At 38.5% G+C, this 23,121-nt stretch overlaps 1 protein-coding gene across 7 annotated transcripts in view; it reads right to left on the reverse strand.

Annotated features, from left to right (window-relative positions):
- The window catches only part of ROBO2 (roundabout guidance receptor 2), a 1,388,177-nt gene that overhangs the window by 166,762 nt on the left and 1,198,294 nt on the right, over nt 1-23,121 (reverse strand). For all 7 annotated transcript variants that reach the window (XM_030802115.1, XM_030802114.1, XM_030802113.1 and 4 more), the window contains exons 3-4: nt 16,974-17,131; nt 6,832-6,952 (exon numbers count right to left, since the gene is read on the reverse strand). In XM_030802115.1, the coding sequence (XP_030657975.1) occupies nt 6,832-6,952; nt 16,974-17,131 (279 nt within the window). The remainder of the gene's footprint in view (nt 1-6,831; nt 6,953-16,973; nt 17,132-23,121) is intronic.

A 23,121-nucleotide genomic window follows, 5' to 3' on the forward strand; every position in this document is an offset into this window, starting at 1 on the left:
TTATATACAGCTATAATAAAATCAAATGCCAAGTCTCTTGTAGTTATGTCAAAAATATTCAGAAAGCGAATATACAACTTAACACAAAATACCATAAATCTGAAATGTGGTTGCAGAGTATCTCTTAAGTTCCTTAGTTACATGAAAAAAATTAAGTGCCCAGCAAACAAATTTCTCTTTTTAACTGTATTCAGTCACTGAAAATGGCTTTAAAATTGTCAATCACTGTGTTATAACAGCTATTTCTCAAATGACCATAAAATATTAAAAATAAACTTCGCTTAACATTATAAAATTAGTGTTATGGCAATAATTACATAGGTAGAGTTCTGAAAGTCCTGTAAGATCAAAGCTAAGTAATAAAAGGACATTAGAGTTAACCACTGGTTGTAAACCTTATCTTGACTTCAGCTCACCCAGAAAGACCTGCCACCCTGTAGTGTCAATTAAATTGGAAGTCAGATGGCCCTGGTAGGTCTCCTTTTATTCAACTGGGCATGTATGAGGTGAGGGTGGGTTTGACAGTCATTGAATGTGAATTATCATGCCCTTCCAGAAAAAGACGGAATGATAATGATCAGGCTGTCTGAACGTGATTAAATAAATCCTGACTGCATTAGTTTCTTTTTGGCTAGAACTTTCCTTGCCTGAGAAAATTCATCCTATGAAGCAAAGACAAATATAGATAAATGTTCTCAGAGGAAAAAAAATGCCTCTCTCACCACATATTAGAGGCAAAATTTCATGTTATTGCTGATAACATGATGTAAGAGTCCAGGTGAGAGCAGGGGCTCTGTCTATTCATTCCACCATTAGTATTTAAGCAGTTAAACAGGGCATGGGACATAGTAGATGCTCAATAAATATACTCAAGAAAGGATTATATTGCTGACAACAATCTTAATAACATCTCATGTTCTTATACCACATGCTACTAATAAAATACAGATATTTCTTAAGGTGTGGGTCCTAAGGATCTTCTCTCATAGCATTATCTCTGAATATCTCAACTACTCTCATGCTATCAACTGTTATCTTTCAAAGACTGAAAACCAGTATTACCAACCCCAATCTCTGTCCTCATCTTCCCCAAAATGGTTAGTTCTCAATCTGAACATCATACAGTGAAAATAATCAGTTGGCACAGAGTTTCCAGTAATCTTTTTGGAGAATAACAACTAAATATGAATTAACAACAATAGATCATGTGCCATTTGAAAAATGCTTCCAGTGAAAAGACAAACAACAATGTGGTATGGAGCCATGGTGGTGGGGGATGGCGGGGAAGAGAAACTAAGAGGAAATAAAGGCAGAGAAGCATCACAAGATAATTTTACTTAAAAAAAGTGTTATTAAAATTCTGTGATACAGCAAAAGAAACTATCAGAGTGAACGGACAACCTACAGAATGGGAGAAAATATTTGCAATCTAAGCATCTGACAAAGGTCTAATACCCAGATGTACAAGAAACTTAAATTTACAAGAAAAAAACAAACAACCCCTATTAAAAAGCAGGCAAAGGACATGCACAGACACTTCTCAAAAGACATTCCTGTGGCTAACATATGAAAAAAAGTTCAACATCACTGATTATCAGAGAAATGCAAATCAAAACCACAGTGAGATAGCACCTCATGCCAGTCAGAATGGCGATTATTAAAAAGTCAAGTAACAACAGATGCTGGTGAGGTTGCAGAGAAATAGGAATGCTTTTACACAGGTGGAGGGAATGTAAATTAGTTCAACTGTTGTGGAAGACAGTGCGGCAATTCCTCAAGGATCTAGAACCAGAAATACCATTACTATTATGGGGTATATACCCAAAGGAATATAAATCATTCTGTTATAAATGTACAGGCACACATATGTTCATTGCAGCACTATTCACAATAGCAAAGACATGGGATCAACCCAAATGCCCATCATAGACTGAATAAAGAAAATGCGGTACAAATACACCATGGAATACTACGCAATCATAAAAAGGAATCAGATCATGTCCTTTGCAGGGACACACATGGTGCTGGAAGCCATTATCCTTAGCAAACTACTGCAGAAACAGAAAATGAAACACTGCATGTTCTTACTTATAAGTGGGAGCTGAACAATGGTAACACATGAACACATCAGGGGAACGACACACACTGGAGCCTGTCAAAGGGTCATGGTGAGAGAGAGCATCAGCAAGAATAGCTAATGGATGTGGGACCTAATACCTAGGTGATAGGTTAATCTGTGCAGCAAACCACCATGGCCCAAGTTTACCTAGGTAACAAACCTACACATCCTGCACATGTACCTGGGAACTTAATAAAAGCTGGTGAAAAAATAAAATAAAATACAAATTACAAAAACAATACTCTCTGCTACAAGAGAAGTCATAATACCCATGAAACAAGAACAGGATACTATAAGTAAGGAGGAATTAAGAGAAAAGAAAAACCAAAGAGGTTTAAAATCTGATTGATGAAAACATGTTGGACAAAGAAAAGTTAAAAAAAAATTAAACATTTCATTGAATTGTTTTGGTTGAGAGTTTTCAGATTGAGACTGCTCATCAACTACATAGTAAGGAAAAGAAAAGAGTGTCAAACTAAGGTAATGTACTGAACCATCTCAGAACACTGGGGTAAAGAGACCACCAAACATTTGTGAAGAAAAAAAAAAAAAAGAAAAAGAAAACTGATCACACACAAAGATACAGGATACAGGAATCAGAATCACAGTAGACTTCTCAAGAGCATCATGAGAAGTAAATGATATTAGAGTCACAACTGTAATATTCTGAGCAAAAATATTATTTAAGTCAAATTCCCTAACTAAAGTATAATTCTAAACTAGAACTCTAAGGTCTGGATAGAATAAAGGCATTTTGGTTGAGAATGTGCTCCAAACTTCAGCCAAGCAGAAAGAAGTTGAGAACCCCTTCTGAAAAGAGGGGTTAACCAAGAAAGAAAAAAACACAGGATGCAGAAAACAGCAGATCCAGCATTCCAGACAAGGAAGACAAAATCAGAATTAGGTTTACGGGGTTGACCTAAAGAATATCTAACCAAATCAGATCAGGCAGACTCAGGGAAGGCTGTAGTGAAGGCGACTTAATAGCTAAAGTCTAAAAAAATAAATTATAGGAGATTTTATAGTTTCTGTTAGAGATTTCAAGAATTCATGACAGGTATAGACAAGCATAAGTAAATGGGAAAATGGGTTTATTATTAATTCAAAGAAGAACAAAAATAGTACCAGAAAAGAAATATGGTCATAACACTATAACATTCAACTCACAGTCAATAGTATCTATATGACTATAATAACTCAAATTCTGAATATTAATATAACCAATGTTTCTAACGTTCATAGACTAAAAAGAGAAAAAGAAAGAAAGGTGGAGGTGAGAAGGTGGGGAAGGAGCTATAAGTGGGCCAAATCATCATCTTCTATAATAGGAAGTCAAATAATGTATGAAATTGATACATCAACAAATAGCAGATTAAGCACATATTCAGAAATATGGAAACAAATCCCAGAATAATTAGATAAAACAGAATGTAAAATGATGAGAAATGTGTGTGTGTGTGTGTGTGTGTCTGTGTGTGTGTGTGTGTGTGTGTTGGGGCAAGAGATTCCTGTATTTCATTCTAAGTTTTGTAATACTTATTATATTTTACAAATGTTACATATAAAATAAGTTTTCATGTACTGCATTCATAAACACTTAAAAATCATTTTGAAATCCACATGTCATTTTTAAAACCCAAATTTTGGACAGCAGTTCTCTGAAATCTACTCATAATTAGAAATTGTATTATTTACTTCAACTCTACTTTCTCTGTCATCCAGGATCTTTAGAGCTTAACATACGTAAACTTCTAGGGGCTATACTTCAGGAAGGTGTATAGCTGGGGCCACAGATTTGAGTGCTACTGTAGACTATGATACCTACTTCTAATTTTTAGATCTGATAATGCCCAGTTAATTAGGATGTTATTTCATGACCAAAAACTATTAGAAGATCAACCACAGTATTTGATTCATGGAGTATGGCACAGTAACTTTTTTAAAATTAGGTCACACTGATCATGTCTTTGATATGATCAAATGGAACATTTAAAATATATAATGTTGAAATTTTAAACTATACAACTTCAAAGTACAAGCCCACTAGAATCAAAATACTTGAAGAATTAAGAAAATTCTTTTTCCTAGCAATATGTCTCGGAAAGTAGATAGCTATTATATTGGAAAAAAACCTTTATTCCTTTCATTGTTTTTCTTGGCATTTACAAGCGACTTATATTTCTTGAACAATTAAATATTATTTTACTATGTATATTTTTATTATATTTATAAAAATAACACATATACTTATTTTTTTGAACAACAAAATGTTACTTGTTCTGTATATCTTAAGATAAAGAATGAATTGCAAAGGACATTTAAAAACCTTCTGTAGCTACAGAGTGGTTATAGTAGCCAGACCTTTAAAAGTGAAATTGCTGCTCCATGAAAATAAAATTGAGAGGTAGAGTATGAAGTATAATCAGTTTTACTTATATAAGCATTAGGTCAAAAATGATCATATGTAACAATGCTAAAATAGAGAGTTTTATTGGAAAATGTGTATTAGATGTAGGAGCACCATCATAAAATAAAGGAGACCTCCCTATTAATAAGTACAGTGTTTTTTCTTTTACGTTCTCTAAGAATAGGGAGCCAAGATACAGAAGGGGTTTCTCGGGCAATACCTGTCACATCCTTGATTTGGACCATCACTTTGGTTTTTTTGTTTTTCTTTTGGATTTGGATGTTGTTTTCTTACCAATAATGGAAAGTTAGTTTTTCCTTCAACTTAATCTTGTACTTATAACCCCTCAGGTCAGTTCTGACTAGCTTACACCATCTAATAAACATTTCTCAGTTTCCTAAATCAATTCTGCCAGGGGAACTGCCTCTAGACAAATTCAATCTATTTGGATGATAGCTATTTTCAAAATAATTTAGAAGTTCCCACACAGCTTTTGACATGTTTAGGAATCCCCAGTAGTTCTCATCATTTCTTTAGGGAAAGTAGAGTAAATATTTCGTATGGATGTCTCATTACTGGTAAGTCTAATTGCTTCTGTAATGACATTAAACCCTTTCGGTTTCCTTCTGAAGGCAGTCTATACTGCAGTAATACAGCTTTTTTTTTTTTTTTTCTATTCCAGAGTTTGTGGTAGTTACAGAAAAATAGCAATGAGTGTTTCTTTAAATAGAAAAGCTGTACTTGTGGGCTTTCAATGCTAACATTCAGTGACCACTAATATCATTTCTTACCAGGCAAAATTGTGTTTTATTCATTACAGAGTGGAGCACATCTTGAGACTCTTATAGAGGACTGCATGAAATGTAGGGGCAAACTGACACTTGTCTGAGCTCTGCAGGATAGAAATTTACATGCATACTTTGAACAATTCTATTTCTTCTATTCAATTCCTCTAACGAATTATGGGATTTCTCCTAGTGTTGTCATTTGGGACTTCAAGCTGCTTAGTAGCCACAGGGAGTGTTACCAGAGATTACCCGGTGCTCAGAATGATTGAAAGGAGAGGGCTGCATTCTGGTACACATGCACAAAGCACAAGCTTAACTCTTGAAATACAGCGGAAATCATAACACAGCTCTTTCTACAGCGGCACTCGCATTGCACCATGGGATGACGTCTCCCAAGCCAGCAAAATACGTTTCTTTGGGGACCTGTGCAGGGCTTTGGTGCCACACCTGGGTGTGTCCTGAAGAAATGACCAGAAATAGGGATTTTATATCATGCACAGAAGTACAGGATTATTTTACTGGTACTGAAAAATAATTTAAAAATCACAATTATATTTTTGCTCCTAAAAAATCACATATCTGCAATAGTAAAATGTTTAATGAAGACTGTATATATACACATGTACATATACATACATACATATATGGGCATGTATGTGTGTGCATGTGTGAGTCTATAAATGTGTATGTCTATACAGAGATTTAAATAGAACTTCAATGTATTCTAAAAGAGTGTTTCATTTCTGAGTATCTTCAGCATATCTATTTTCTCCAGTTTTTTGTCATTTTGTCTCTCTTTCAATCTTCCACAGTTGCCCTGCAGTATTTTCCTCACATTGGTTTCCTCGGCCATCTTTATTTGCCCCCAGTTTTCTCCTTTCCGATACTTTATCCACTATTTATGTGATATGGTTCTAGTCAGTTTTTAACCTATTAATTGAGTTTATCCAGCTAAGGAGAGCCTTGGTTCTTAAAGTTGAAGGAACATGAATATCATAACAAAATATCTCATTTTAGGGGTCCTTTTTCTAATTTTGAATTTATATGTGTGCATACATAGTATTTTTATCAAGAGTTGAAATTATAAATACTTCACTTTGAATTTCTAAGAACTGGAAAACAAGTTTTTTTATACTATACTCTATAATTTTTAAAAATCCTTACCCTGTGTCTTGCACATAATAGCTTCCTGATAAATGCATGAGAGTTGAATGAGTGATAAACTTCAGATAGATGTAATATCTCAAACAGACTTTGAGAAAATGCATTTCATTTTAACAAACTGCAAAAGCTTACAAATATATGAACAATGTAAGTTAATTAAACTTTCAAATAATTTTTTCTTTACATCGAAGCTTTCATTGGAAAGACAGAAAACAAGATAATTCTAACTTGTCACTGCTTACCATGAGCCATGAGTAACTGTCCTTATATGGCCCAGTTTTTAATGTTAGCAATACTTAAAAGCAAATAAAAATTGATAAAATAAAAATTCATAATTTAGAAGAAAGTTTTACCGAAGACAGTCAGCTCTGCTGGGTCACTGTCCCTTTCTCCCACCATATTGGTACCAACACAAGTATACATCCCTGCATCACTTTTCCTGGTATTGGAGATCATCAGTTTTCCACCACGGATCTGTTAAAATCAAACAAAAAGAAAAGAGAAGGGAAGAAAAAGGAACAGAATAGAAAATGAAAGGTCATTAATAAATACTTTTGAGTATTTAAGCATATTTGTTTCCCAAAGGAAAAAACTCTCCCATTATTTTGGCATTTGCAGGTATGTGTTCTTTTCTTCAATTCACCCTCAGTATAAAGTTCCATACTTTCTTCATAGAAAATATTTTTTTAAGGCAGCTGTCCTCTCTTTCCTGATCCTATTTTGAGTCTTGTGACTTACCTCCCTAAATCCCAGTAGTCTTCACACTGAAATTCATTTGAATAAATTGCTATTGTCATTTGTCATCAGAAAGAAACACTAGATATTCATTTTAAATAATCTAATAAAATCCTACTGAATCAGAGGGATTCAGAAAATATATACATCCATACTGACTAGGCATATTCTGGACACTTAAGAGACAGAAGTAAATCAAATGGTAAAAATATTTGCCTCCCTAGAATTCACATTTCAACTGTTAATATTAATGATCTTTGTTTCATCTTTTTTTTTTTTTTTTTTTTTTTTTTTTGAGACAGAGTCTCGCTCTGTCACCCAGGCTGGAGTGCAGTGGCGCAATCTTGGCTCACTGCAAGCTCTGCCTGCCGGGTTCACGCCATTCTCCTGCCTCAGCGTCTCCGAGTAGCTGGGACTACAGGTGCCCGCCAACACGCCCGGCTAATATTTTTTGTATTTTTAGTAGAGACGGGGTTTCACCGTGGTCTCGATCTCCTGACCCCACGATCCGCCCGCCTCGGCCTCCCAAAGTGCTGGGATTACAAGCGTGAGCCACCGTGCCCGGCCCTTTGGTTCATCTTAATTGTATTTAAGAGATAATTCTTGGAGAAAATGGCAGGTTGGATAAAAACAAACACAGTTTATAAAATGGTAATATGTATTGGTATAAACCATTAGATTCTAATAGGTTCCCCTTCAAGTTTTCTTAAATGAGAAGAATTTATTGGCTGACAAAAACAAATGCAATAATATTAAAATATGTATTTGCTAAAGAGGACATTAAAGCAGATTTAGGCTTTCAGTAAATCTATAACTCATAGTTTTTTTTTTAACAGTTTTTCTTGTATTCATTTAGTTCAATATTAGCTTTATAATGATTGAGTGTTCTTGAAGAAATACAAGATAAGAACATGTTGGTTTTCTCCGTTATTTTTTAATTTCACAGGCAAACACATATACGTTGGCTCTGATCAGAGATGTTTCAAGATTTACAACTTGTCATGTTATAGAAAGGAAGTTTCAACTTTTTTTTACATAGGTGGAAAAGACCATTAACCTGTTCTCAATTCTGTCTGGTAGAATAAAATGAGAGCTCATAAAATTGGCTATGAAGGCCATTTCTCCTTCCCGTTGAAGCTGAGAGCTAGGTAATATGACTTGATTTGACCAATGGAACTACAGCAAACACTTCACTGGAAGAAACGTTCTTGTACATTGTGTCTTGCCTTCTCTTGCTGAGTTGGAACCGAGACCAACATGGGAACCAACTGAACTAGCATGCTGGAAAATTAGAGATCATAAGGAGGGGAACCAAGATACCCAGCTGAGAGTCAACCAATTGCCAGACTTGTGAGTAAGGTCATCCTGGACTCTTCAGCTGCCAGCACACCTTTAAATAGGTAAGAGCTAAATGCTATAAACATAAACCACCAATCCATAAAAAATCATTTTACTCCATCATCAGGAGTACCTTTTCATAAATTTGGTACCCAAGCAAGACCACTGAGAACAAAACTCTCTTTGGTAATGTAGGTTTCACAGTGTTAACAGTGAGACTAGTGTTGGGGCTCAGAAAACAATATCCCAAAATGTGGTGCTTTGGTTTTCTGAGCACTTTGAACTAAAAGAAACTGTAAGCCGAGAGGTGGCGCCAAGATGGCTGAATAGGAACAGCTCTCGTCTACAGCTCCCAGCGTGAGCAACGCAGAAGACGGGTGATTTCTGCATTTCCATCTGAGGTACTGGGTTCATCTCACTAGGGAGTGCCAAACAGTGGGTGCAGGACAGTCGGTGCAGTGCACTGTGCATGAGCCGAAGCAGGGCGAGGCACTGCCTCACTCGGGAAGCGCAAGGGGTCAGGGAGTTCCCATTTCTAGTCAAAGAAAGGGGTGACAGACGGCACCTGGAAAATCGGGTCAGTCCCACCCTACTACTGCACTTTTCCAACAGGCTTGGAAAACGGCACACCACGAGATGGTGTCCCGCACCTGGCTCCGAGGGTCCTACGCCCACAGAGTCTCGCTGATTGCTAGCACAGCAGTCTGAGATCAAACTGCAATGCGGCAGCAAGGCTGGGGGAGGGGTGCCCACCATTGCCCAGGCTTGCTTAGGTAAACAAAGCAGCCAGGAAGCTCCAACTGCGTGGAACACACCACAGCTCAAGGAGGCCTGCCTGCCTCTGTAGGCTCCACCTCTAGGGGCAGGGCACAGACAAACAAAAAGACAGCAGTAACCTCTGCAGACTTAAATGTCCCTGTCTGACAGCTTTGAAGAGAGTAGTGGTTCTCCCAGCATGCAGCTGGAGATCTGAGAAGGGGCAGACTGCCTCTTAAAGTGGGACCCTGACCCCCAAGCAGCCTAATTCAAGGCACCCCCCAGTAGGGGCAGACTGACACCTCACACGGCCAGGTACTCCTCTGAGACAAAACTTCCAGAGGAACGATCAGGCAGCAGCATTCGCAGTTCATAAAAATCCACTGTTCTGCAGCCACTGCTGCTGACACCCAGCCAAACAGAGTCTGGAGTGGACCTCTAGCAAACTCCAAAAGACTTGCAGCTGAGGGTCCTGTCTGGTAGAAGGAAAACTAACAAACAGAAAGGACACCCACATCAAAAACCCATCTGTACATCATGATCATCAAAGACCAAAGGTAGAAAAAAACTACAAAGATGGGGAGAAAACAGAGCAGAAAAACTGGAAACTCTAAAAAGCAGAGTGCCTCTCCTCCTCCAAAGGAACGCAGCTCCTCACCAGCAATGGAACAAAGATGGATGGAGAATGACTTTGACAAGTTGAGAGAAGAAGGCTTCAGACGATCAAACTACTCTGAGATACAGGAGGAAATTGAAAACAATGCCAAAGAAGTTAAAAACTTTGAAAAAAAATTGGACGAATGTTTAACTAAAATAACCAATGCAGACAAGTGCTTAAAGGAGCGGATGGAGCTGAAAGCCAAGTTTCGAGAACTATGTGAAGACTGCAGAAGCCTCCGTAGCCGATGTGATCAACTGGAAGAAAGGGTATCAATGATGGCAGATGAAATGAATGAAATGAAGTGAGAAGGGAAGTTTAGAGAAAAAAGAATAAAAAGAAATGAACAAAGCCTCCAAGAAATATGGGACTATGTGAAAAGACCAAACCTACGTCTGATTGGTGTACCTGAAAGTGATGGGGAGAATAGAACCAAGTTGGAAAACACTCTGCAAGATACATCCAGGAGAACTTCCCCAATCTAGCAAGGCAGGCCAACATTCACATTCAGGAAATACAGAGAACACCACAAAGATACTCTTCAAGAAGAGCAACTCCAAGACACATAATTATCACATTCACCAAAGTTGAAATGAAGGAAAAAATGTTAAGGGCAGCCAGACAGAAAGGTCGGGTTACCCACAAAGGGAAGCCCATTAGACTAACAGCTGATCTCTCCGCAGAAACTCTACAAGCCAGAAGAGAGTGGGGGCCGATATTCAACATTCTTAAAGAAAAGAATTTTCAACCCGGAATTTCATATCCAGCCAAACTAAGCTTCATAAGTGAAGGACAAATAAAATACTTTACAGACAAGCAAATGCTGAGTGATTTTGTCACCACCAGGCCTGCCCTAAAAGAGCTCCTGAAGGAAGCACTAAACATGGGAAGGAACAACCGGTACCAGCCACTGCAAAAACATGCCAAATTGTAAAGACCATCGAGGCTAGGAAGAAACTGCATCAACTAACGAGCAAAATAACCAGCTAACATCATAATGGCAGGATCAAATTCACACATAACAATATTAACTTTAAATGTAAATGGGCTAAATGCTCCAATTAAAAGACACAGACTGGCAAATTGGATAAGGAGTCAAGACCCATCAGTGTGCTGTATTCAGGAAACCCATCTCACATGCAGAGACACACACAGACTCAAAATAAAGGGATGGAGGAAGAACTACCAAGCAAATGGAAAACAAAAAAAGGCAGGGGTTACAATCCTAGTCTCTGATAAAATAGACTTTAAACCAACAAAGATCAAAAGAGACAAAGAAGGCCATTACATAATGGTAAAGGGATCAATTCAACAAGAAGAGCTAACTATCCTAAATATATATGCACCCAATCCCGGAGCACCCAGATTCATACAGCAAGTCCTGAGCGACCTACAAAGGGACTTAAACTCCCACACAATAATAATGGGAGATTTTAACACCCCACTGTCAACATTAGACAGATCAACGAGACAGAAAGTTAACAAGGATATCCAGGAATTGAACTCAGCTCTGCACCAAGTGGACCTAATAGACATCTACAGAACTCTCCACCCCAAATCAACAGAATATACATTTTCTTCAGCACCACACCACACCTATTCCAAAATTGACCACATAGTTCAAGTAAAGCTCTCCTCAGCAAATGTAAAAGAACAGAAATTATAACAAACTGTCTCTCAGACCACAGTGCAATCAAACTAGAACTCAGGATTAAGAAATTCACTCAAAACCGCTCAACTACATGGAAACTGAACAACCTGCTCCTGAATGACTACTGGGTACATAACGAAATGAAGGCAGAAACAAAGATGTTCCTTGAAACCAACGAGAACAAAGACACAACATACCAGAATCTCTGGGACACGTTCCAAGCAGTGTGTAGAGGGAAATTTACAGCACTAAATGCCCACAAGACAAAGCAGGAAAGATCCAAAATTGACACCCTAACATCACAATTAAAAGAACTAGAAAAGCAAGAGCAAACACATTCAAAAGCTAGCAGGAGGCAAGAAATAACTAAAATCAGGGCAGAACTGAAGGAAATAGAGACACAAAAAACCCTTCAAAAAATTAATGAATCCAGGAGCTGGTTTTTTGAAAAGGTCAACAAAATTGATAGACCGCTAGCAAGACTAATAAAGAAGAAAAGAGAGAAGAATCAAATAGATGCAATAAAAAAATGATAAAGGGGATATCACCATCGATCCCACAGAAATACAATCTACCATCAGAGAATACTACAAACACCTCTATGCAAATAAACTAGAAAATCTAGAAGAAATGGATAAATTCCTCGACAAATACACCCTCCCAAGACTAAACCAGGAAGAAGTTGAATCTCTGAATAGACCAATAACAGGCTCTGGAATTGTGGCAATAATCAATAGCTTACCAACCAAAAAGAGTCCAGGACCTGATGGATTCACAGCCGAATTCTACCAGAGGTACAAGGAGGAACTGGTACCATTCCTTCTGAAACTATTCCAATCAATAGAAAAAGAGGGAATCCTCCCTAACTCATTTTATGAGGCCAGCATCATCCTGATACCAAAGTCCGGCAGAGACACAACCAAAAAAGAGAATTTTAGACCAATATTCTTGATGAACATTGATGCAAAAATCCTCAATAAAATACTGGCAAACTGAATCCAGCAGCGCACCAGAAAGCTTATCCACCATGATCAAGTGGGCTTCATCCCTGGGATGCAAGGCTGGTTCAACATACGCAAATCAATAAATGTAATCCAGCATATAAAGAGAACCAAAGACAAAAACCACATGATTATCTCAATAGATGCAGAAAAGGCCTTTGACAAAATTCAACAGCCCTTCATGCTAAAAACTCTCAATAAATTAGGTATTGATGGGACATATCTCAAAATAATAAGAGCTATCTATAACACACCCACAGCCAATATCATACTGAATGGGCAAAAACTGGAAGCATTCCCTTTGAAAACTGGCACAACACAGGGATGCCCTCTCTCACCACTCCTATTCAACATAGTGTTGGAAGTTCTGGCCAGCGCAATCAGGCAGGAGAAGGAAATAAAGGGTATTCAATTAGGAAAAGAGGAAGTCAAACTGTCCCTGTTTGCAGATGACGTGACTGTATATCTAGAAAACCCCATTGTCTCAGCCCAAAATCTCCTCAAGCTGATAAGCAACTTCAGCAAAGTCTCAGGATACGAAATCAATGTACAAAAATCACAAGCATTCTTGTACACCAATCACAGACAGAGAGTCAAATCATGAGTGAACTCCCATTCACAATTGCTTCAAAGAGAATAAAATACCTAGGAATCCAACTTACAAGGGACATGAAGGACCTCTTCAAGGAGAACTACAAACCACTGCTCAATGAAATAAAAGAGGATACAAACAAATGGAAGAACATTCCATGCTCATGGGTTGGAAGAATCAATATCATGAAAATGGCCATACTGCCCAAGGTAATTTATAGATTCAATGCCATCCCCATCAAGCTACCAATGACTTTCTTCATGGAATGGGAAAAAACTACTTTAAAGTTCATATGGAACCAAAAAAGAGCCCGCATCGCCAAGTCAATTCTAAGCCAAAAGAACAAAGCTGGAGGCATCACGCTACCTGACTTCAAACTATACCACAAGGCTACAGTAACCAAAACAGCATGGTACTGGTACCACAACAGAGACATAGATCAATGGAACAGAACAGAGCCCTCAGAAATAATGCCGCATATCTACAACTATCTGATCTTTGACAAACCTGACAAAAACAAGCAATGGGGAAAGGATTCCCTATTTAATAAATGGTGCTGGGAGAACCGGCTAGCCATATGTAGAAAGCTGAAACTGGATCCCTTCCTTACCCCTTATACAAAAATTAATTCAAGATGGATTAAAGACTTAAATGTTAGACCTAAAACCATTAAAACCCTAGAAAAAAACCTAGGCAATACCATTCAGGACATAGGCGTGGGCAAGGACTTCATGTCTAAAACATTAAAAGCAACGGCGACAAAAGCCAAAATTGACAAATGGGGTCTAATTGAACTCAAGAGTTTCTGCACAGCAAAAGAAACTACCATCAGAGTGAACAGGCAACCTACAGAATGGGAGAAAATTTTCGCAACCTACTCATCTGACAAAGGGCCAATATCCAGAATCTACAATGAACTCAAACAAATTTACAAGAAAAAAACAAACAACCCCATCAAAAAGTGGGTGAAGGACATGAACAGACACTTCTCAAGAGAAGACATCTATGCAACCAAAAAACACATGAAAAAATGCTCATCATCACTGGCCATCAGAGAAATGCAAATCAAAACCACAGTGAGATACCATCTCACACCAGTTAGAATGGCCATCATTCAAAAGTCAGGAAACAACAGGTGCTGGAGAGGATGTGGAGAAATAGGAACACTTTTACACTGTTGGTGGGACTGTAAACTAGTTCAACCATTGTGGATGTCAGTGTGGCCATTCCTCAGGGATCTAGAACTAGAAATACCATTTGACCCAGCCATCCCATTACTGGGTATATACCCAAAGCACTATAAATCATGCTGCTACAAAGACACATGCACACATGTGTTTACTGTGGCACTATTCACAGTAGCAAAGACTTGGAAACAACCCAAATGTCCAACAACGATAGACTGGATTAAGAAAATGTGCCACATATACACCATGGAATACTATGCAGCCATAAAAAATGATGAGTTCATGTCCTTTGTAGGGTCATGGATGAAACTGGAAACCATCATTCTCAGTAAACTATCACAAGGACAAAAAACCAAACACCGCATGTTCTCACTCATAGGTGGGAACTGAACAATGAGAACACATGGACCCAGGAAGGGGAACATCACACTCTGGGGACTGTTGTGTGGTAGGGGGAGGGGGCAGGGACAGCATTAGGAGATACACCTAATGCTAAATGACGAGTTAATGGGTGCAGCACACCAACATGGCACATGGATACATATGTAACAAACCTGCACATTGTGCACATGTATCCTAAAACAAAGTATAATAATAATAATTTAAAAAAATAAAATAAAAAAAAAGAAATTGTAAGTCATTAGAAACTTCCTTAACATCAATGTCTCTCTGACATTCCTTTGTTTCTCCGCTCCCCTTGCCCCAAGAACGGAGATGGAAGGTCTCTGAAGTTTCGTTATCTGACTGAGAAACGTTATTCCAAAAGAAAAACAATTGCCTTAAATCCCCTGTCTGAAATCTCAGTAACCAGCAAAGATTAATCACCAAAGAAGAAACTAAAGGTCATTACCATGCCTACTGGACAGACTGTTCAACTACTCTTCTTGGGGTTGTTATGTGAGACTTTATCTACATAATAAGACAACCTTTGTTTGCAGTGCAGTTCTGCCCCTCACCTTCCCAAACTTGTCACCACCTCTCCCAGAGGCCAGAGGAACTTTGTCTATTTGTTGGGCCCATTCATCTTCTCTGAAAATCATTTAGTCTTCCTCTAAAATTGCCTACTATTCCCACTTCCCTCTATCCTATAAAGAGGGTAATTAAGCTTCAACCATTTAGCCCGTCTTTGAGTTTTACAGTTTGTGTGATTCCCTTGCACTTACATATAAATACATTTGTATGCTCCTCCTTCCATTAAACTGTCTATTGCCAGTTTATTTCAGCAGACTAAAAGACTTAAACCTTTAGAGGGTGAAGGGAAAAATTCTCTTTGCTTCTATACCAGAAACACATGAATATACATTGTCATCCCTTCCACAGCCTATCTAGTTCTGTTTTAGGTTGTAATCACACTTTGCACAAAGGAAAAATCCTCATTTGTAATAAACACATTTTTAAGATAATAGGTATCAATACTTTATAGATTTATTAAAATGGCACATTTATTCAGTCAAATGAGAAATTATCTTAAATGTATTCACTCTCAGTTGTATTGAATATAAAAATTACACTACTGAACAATATCAGAAAGTTAAGCAATTATATACTATTTCTGTGGGTTGGTTCCCACTTAAAAACTTCACATACAAGTGTTGCATGGATCCTCTGAAGAAACAAAATGATTACGCGCCATTTGCCTGTTTCTGTGTGTTTCATTTTGAATTTTAATCAGCTGATGAATCTGATTGTAAGTTTCCTTTGAAAACAGTTATTTTTCTACATGCAGAATCAGTCAGCTATTTTGATTTCGATTTTATTTCATATCTATTCAATTTGCTTTTAAGTCAATTCATGTATAAAATTTTACTGTTATAAATATTATTTATTTGGAAAAACTGGGAAAAGAATTTGAGATATTTATCACCTTAAATTACTTTCTCTTATAATTTTTGAAAATGGTGCAAAATTAGATGTAGTTAACGTGGTTTATGGCTGTCATTTATACTTTAACACTCACGTAGTGCGTGATCAACAGAAGCTTCTGGAGATTTTATAAAAGAGCTAAAACATCAGTCAGGTGCGGTGGCTCACGCCTGTAATCACAGCACTTTGGGAGGCTGAGGCGGGTGGATCACGAGGTCAAGAGATGGAGACCGCCCTGGCCAACAAGGTGAAACCCCATCTCTACAAAAAATACAAAAAATAGCTGGGCATGGTGATGTACGCCTGTAGTCCCAGCTACTTGGGAAGCTAAGGCAGAAGAATCACTTGAAACCGGGAGGCAGAGGTTGCAGTGAGCAGGATCGCACCACTGCACTTCAGCCTGGGTGACAGAGAAAGACTCTGTTCAAAAAAAAAAAAAAAAAAAAAAAAAAAGAGCTAAAATATCAATATTGCAGTGTAAAGATATAATTCAGATTGGTGCAATTATTAATATTTCATGTACACTTGATTTACATAATTTTTGTCTCTTGTAGTCTCATCCAAATGTTTTTAAATCTTTTCAAGGCAGTATAAATTGTAATTAACATTCAAATACAATTGTATTAATAATAAGTTAAAGAATAAAATACATCTATTTTGTACTTTGAGACTGAAAATTCAATCTCTCTGGGCCATGATTTTAATGTAACTCACACTTATTCTTTCTTCCTTGTCATCAATTCGAACTTTGTCTTTTCTCCAGTAGATGGTGGGTTCTGGGTGTCCCCGGGGAGGCTGGCACTCCAGGATTGCAGGCTCCCCAGCTGCCACTACAACGTCTGTGGGGTTTTGTCGGAAGTCATCTCGTAACACTGAGGAAAAATAATTACAGGAAAAGAAAACTCAACGACAGTAACTTAGGCTTTTTGTTGTACAAGGTAACTTCAAGTCTTGTTTACCTTGTTCTCATAGAAATTGCCTGGATTTTTACTGAGAACATAGCTGTATCTACCTTAAAATATTCTAGAGCCAACATAAATGATCATCAACAGGAGAATGGCTGACTAAATGATCATGCACCTTTGCTCAAAAATTCAACTTTAAAAATGAAATCAGTCAAAAAAATGAGAAATATTCATGTACAGTTCTGTGATTAATTAAAAAAGCAAGGTGTGGAACCCTTCATTAGCATGATTCTATTTTCTATATAGAAACTCATATATATGTGTGTGTGCATGTGTGTGCGTGTGTACGTGTGTGCACGTGTGTGTGTGTGTGCACGCATATATATATGCATGTGGTTTGTGAGCCCGCAAGCCTAACAGTATGTGAGGGAAAGTGGGGTGAGAATTCTTTGAGAAAGTCCTTTCTCATGACATGAACGTGGACAAGATCCACACTGTTTTCATTACACTTCAGAAGACAGATTCATAGTTCACCCTTGCAGCACACTAGCACCCACATATGCAAGGCTACATTTTCATTCTCTCTGCAACTCCACCTGCCGAGTGACATCTGGGCAGCGTGACATTCAGGGCAGAGATATCCCTTATAGCAGTTTTGCTGTCTGAAATTTCCCTCCTTTCATTAAGGAGAACAGCAGGTTGGACCTCTGCTGTAACCACCGAAAATCTGGCACACCTGCCTCTCCAAATGTCACCTATCTATCTACTTGTGCTTCTCTGCTCCTGACAAGATGAAAAGCCTGGAGAGATGGCTCAGCCCTATCGGACTGCGTTTATGTGGTAAATCAGAGCTACATTAATTTTAGGGTAAACATTCAAAAAAGTAGTTGAGATCAGCAAATGGCCATATACTACAACTGCCTCTGCTTTTCATGACTGGCTTCACTGTTTCTGTCTTGGACATTCCAACACCGACATGTTTGGTTCCAAAGTACCTCGAGGTAAAATGAACCTGCACACACACACACACACACACACCACACACACACAGACACACGCACACATCAGATGTTTGAAATCAACATTAGGCAGCTTGTGGTAGCCTGTTATGTAAATCATGTGCCGCTAGTGTGGACTGGGTCAAACCAACTGCCTTCCGTGTCCTATAATGAGACCCACTTCAGCACTCTGCTTCTTTGTTGTGCCAAGTCTGTAGGTTAATCGTCATTCTCCAAATAAATAAAAATCCCTGTCCTTAAAAGAACTCCAGAGAGACAACTCAGTGACTTTCAGGGTTTTTCTTTTGTCGTCTTTTGCAACACATCCTTTAACATGGTTTTCCATCTTAATGAAGTCACGGCCCTTTATGAGATTAGAGAACCTTGTCTCTTATCGAAGGAGCGGTAAGAAATAATTCAGCACAAATTGTTCACTCTCAGTTTATAAGCTGATTAATTTACTGATTTCACTGCTAAAGAAATGTGTTCCATTTCAGCACTGTGAACTGCATATTTCTGGCGCCCTTGTCTAACTGGCAAGAAAGGTGTGATTTATATGCATAAGGATTTGCTTCTCAATGGGCTGAGGAAAGTGTGCATTTAAATGTGACATTCATGAACTGATGAGAAGGGGTTAACACCGTGGTTCCCTCTTGCAGGTAAATCCTCCAGGGAGAGCAAGCTGGTGACTCATTTATATTCTAAATACAGAACAGCTGCCTATTTATGCAATGTTAAGAAGTGCAAAAATATAGTAACAGGGTGATGAGCACCCCTACAATATCCGGTACTGGCAACAAATGGTGTTTTTGCAGGCCCTCAATCTGTTCCAAAATGGCACATCTGGCCAGTTGAAGGGCCTTCTCCAGATCTGCTCTCCTAAAAAATGGTATGCCAAAAAGCCTAAGCACAAATGGTACTTAATACCATTGCAAATCATTCAGAAATACAACGTTACACCAATTTGCCATGATCCATTTTTTTTTAAAAGGTCCTTTGACATGAGGGATAGAAAGAAGAAAAACATCACAACAAACTGTAAGGACTGGTACTCTTTAACAATAAAACATGTGCTTATGGCATTCAACAAAAAGGGGGAAAATGACTCCAATTTGCAAATGAAGCCAAGAAATCTAACATCAACTGTAATTTTAGGCTTTCAGACTATTCACCGAGAGAGCAGGGTGAGATAATGATATAATTGATACTGTACCCTCTTCAACTTGTAATCTGCTCTTTGGGGTTTGTATAGTACTCAGTAAATCCGTCTGTGTTTAGTGATATCATTTATTTTACCCTAAGTCTTCAGGATATTATAATATGTTTCTTCTCTCTCTCTCTCTCTCAGTTGAAAAACATGCTTTTCAGCAGGTTCCAGCATAGGCAGCCTAGAACTTATTTTTAGAAAAAGGAATAAAATCATTTTTACTCTTCTCAAAATTTGAAGGAAGATATATATATTCTGATATTTGTTTATATGTTTCTGGGGTCTGTATTTACATTCATAAATGTAAGAAAAATAAAATAAAATAGTATCTATCAGTTCCCATTTTTGTGCTAATTATTAATTTCTGCCTTGGATTTTGCCCTGTGCTCTTTATCGTAGCTGATAAAAACAAGAAAGTGTTAGCCGTGGTGAAGTATTCCCATGTGTTGGATGAAGAGAACTAAAATGGTCTGGTAAATGTAGAAAATAGCAAAGCAATTTCAAATTCTAAATTGAATGTGTGTGTGCGTGTGTATTCCCCCTAAATCCTCTACCCTAGAAAGAACTGAAAACTATATTTTCAAGTGTGACTTGACAAGTATGTCAAAAGAAGAGCACATACCACAGTGTGTGTTACCTGATTCTCCAAAAAGTCTTTAAATATGGTGAAGAGAAATAAATCTGATGAGAGGGTAGCAGCAGTTGTGTTTTAAAGAAAAAGGATATACTGTTTCCATAACGGCTGTGTTAATTTACATTTCTACCAAGTTGTAGGGGCCAATGGAAAACTTCCCCTTTGCCTCTGATGTTTCACTGAAAAATCAACTCACAAAAAGCAGATTAACTGGAGAAAAGGTATACAAATTTATTAGCGTACCCTGAGGAGAGTCACAGAGTAATTGCCTAACACAGCTATGGTAAACCAAGGCTTATATACTCCGTTCCTTAGGGGAAAGGGAGATGGGTAAGTATAGATAATTTTTAGGCAGTTTCAATAACCTTAAAGAACATACAATAGCCTGGGACAAAGACTTTCCGGCTCACAAGGGGACGATGGTTTTTGACGAAAGTTTGCCCAGGTTTGTTGTCCTACTTCAGTCTTCCTTTCTGCAACATCATTTGAGCTCATGAAAATTCAGGGCAGGGGCCAGAGGTCATGGTTTTCTTCTCTGGTAGGCCCGGACTTTAGGAGGTAAGAAACTTTGGAGACCAACTTCATGCTGTGCTTCAGGAGACACGGGACTGAGAGCTGGGGGTTTGCAGGAAGGAAGGTCAGAGAGACCCTGAGGCTTCCTCTTCAGTTCAGCATGTCCAAGTGCTGCTATAGGAGCTAGAAATTGTTTGGCACATAGTGAGGGTAAATGAGTCCTCAGCGAGGCTTCCCTTTCAACAAAAAACAGCCCCAAATAATTTCTAACAGAGTAGCCTGTAGCCGGGCGCGGTGGCTCACGCCTGTAATCCCAGCACTTTGGGAGGCCGAGGCAGGCGGATCACGAGGTCAGGAGATCAAGACCACAGTGAAACCCCGTCTCTACTAAAAAATACAAAAAATTAGCCGGGCGTGGTGGTGGCGCCTGTAGTCCCAGCTACTCGGGAGGCTGAGGCAGGAGAACAGGGTGAACCCGGGAGGCAGAGCTTGCAGTGAGCCGAGATCGCGCCACTGCACTCCAGCCTGGGGGACAGAGCGAGACTCCATCTCAAAGAGAAAAAAAAAAAAAAAAAAAGAAAAAAAAGAGCAGTCTGTAAAATCGAACTGCAGACATAGAGAAGCAAGCCGGAAGCTTGCACGGGTGAACGCGGGCGGCTGTGCCAATAGAAAGGGATATCCCTGGAAGCCAAGTCTGTTCAACACGGAGGCTCCATCTTCTTCTTCTTTCTTCTTCTTCTTCTTCTTCTTCCTCTTCCTTCTCTTCCTCTTCATCTTCTTTCTTCTTCTCTTCTTCTCTCCTTCTCCTTCTTCTTCTTCCTTTTTTTTTCTGCCACAGGTGCAGTAAAAAAGCAGGCAACATGGTGCCGTCCAGGTACAGAATTCATCCGCATAATGAAAGGTTAGGGTGGGGTGGCCAACTTCTTCACGCTGTGTAAATGACACACCTGCCCCAACCAATCCTTTAAACCCTGTGGGAATCAGACACCGCATCCTCAAGCTGATCAATAAAACCAACCGCATCTCGTCGCACACTGGGAGATATGCTCGGAACGCCTCCCTCTGCACAAGGGAGCGTTTCTCCTTTGCCTACTAAACCTCTGCTCTTAAACTCACTCCTTGTGTGTCCATGCCCTTGATTTCCTTGGCACGAAGCAACGAACCTCGGGTATTATCCCAGACGAACGACACTGCTTCAGTGACATATTTCAGGGTATCAGTTTCTGAGCCCCAACAAAATATACAAGGGTTCCCTTTTCTCAACGCCCTTACCAATATTTATCTTTCATCTTTCAAATAATAGCTTTTCTAACAGGTGTACATTGTACCCAGTAAATATATAATATATACGATTGCTTGTCAAAAATACAATTTTTAAAATTTCATTTAAAAAGAAAAAGAATATAGTAGGTACATTCTAATATAGAGCTTGCTTGCAGATCTCAGTTAGAATACAGGGTTTCAAATCTCCATGGGGTGGGGTGGGGGGGCATATGTAAATGGCTAGAACCCAAATATTCATTTCCATATGTGAGCTGGAAAACACATATAAATAGTTCATTTAGCTAGTCATAATATAACCTGAATTATATTTGCACGCTTTTTTACATTGGGATGCACCATGACTTAGGAAATCATTTTGGAAAATTGGAACATTCTAAATTACTAGAGTACTTGGTACAATATCGTTCACATTTATGACATAGAGATTTTTGACAAATTAAAATTCTGCAAGTATGTAATAATGCTGTAATGTGCCCAACACTCTCCTATGAACTGGTTAAGAAATATATTAACAAGAATGACATGACAGTGCCTGTGATAGGCCCTTGCTCTATTCTCCAATGATCACTCCCTTCTGTTATTTATTCCCTTTGTATATCTGCTCCCCTTGAGCATGAACTAGACCTACTGATTTACCTTTGATGAACAGAATGTTACAAAGTGATAGGATGCCACTTCCAAGATCAGTTTATAAAAGATTGTGACTTTCATGTTTTTGCTCTCTTCTCTCTCTCTCATTGGGGCTTAGAAAATGGTACCCCAAAATATGCCACTTTAGATTTTAAACTAAGGGCACCCAGTGAGTAGCAAATGGAAGAAAGAGCTTTCTCTAAAGATCCCCTGTCTACCTAAAGATCCTGTCCTCCAGAAGATATTCAATTAATTCCTTTCTCAGATATCTTGTTAACCAGGGGAAATTGGTGCATACTGCAGGAGAAAAGACCAGAGTTGACACCGTACCCAGAGCTCAGGGAAACTTTGTCCCAGGCCACCCTTTGTTCTTCAGGCCCATTCATCTCCTCAAAAACATCACTTATTCTTCTAAAATTGCCTGTATCTCCCACTTCCCTCTCCTCTATGAGGAGAATAATTCAGCTTCAAGTATTTGACCTTTCTTTCAGTCTCATATTTTGTGTGGCTTCTATGCACATGTGTGCATAGTAAATATGTAGCCTTTTTCTCCTGTTAATATGTCTATTGTCAGCAGACTAAGTTATTGAATCTTTAGAGGGAAAGTCTGAACTCCTCTCTTCCTCTCTTTTCATATACTTCCTCTGATCATGCAGGGTGCCATGTTGCAGAATGGAGTAGCCCATTTGAC

Source organism: Nomascus leucogenys, chromosome 21 (assembly GCF_006542625.1).
Source record: "Nomascus leucogenys isolate Asia chromosome 21, Asia_NLE_v1, whole genome shotgun sequence".
Taxonomy (NCBI): domain Eukaryota; kingdom Metazoa; phylum Chordata; class Mammalia; order Primates; family Hylobatidae; genus Nomascus; species Nomascus leucogenys.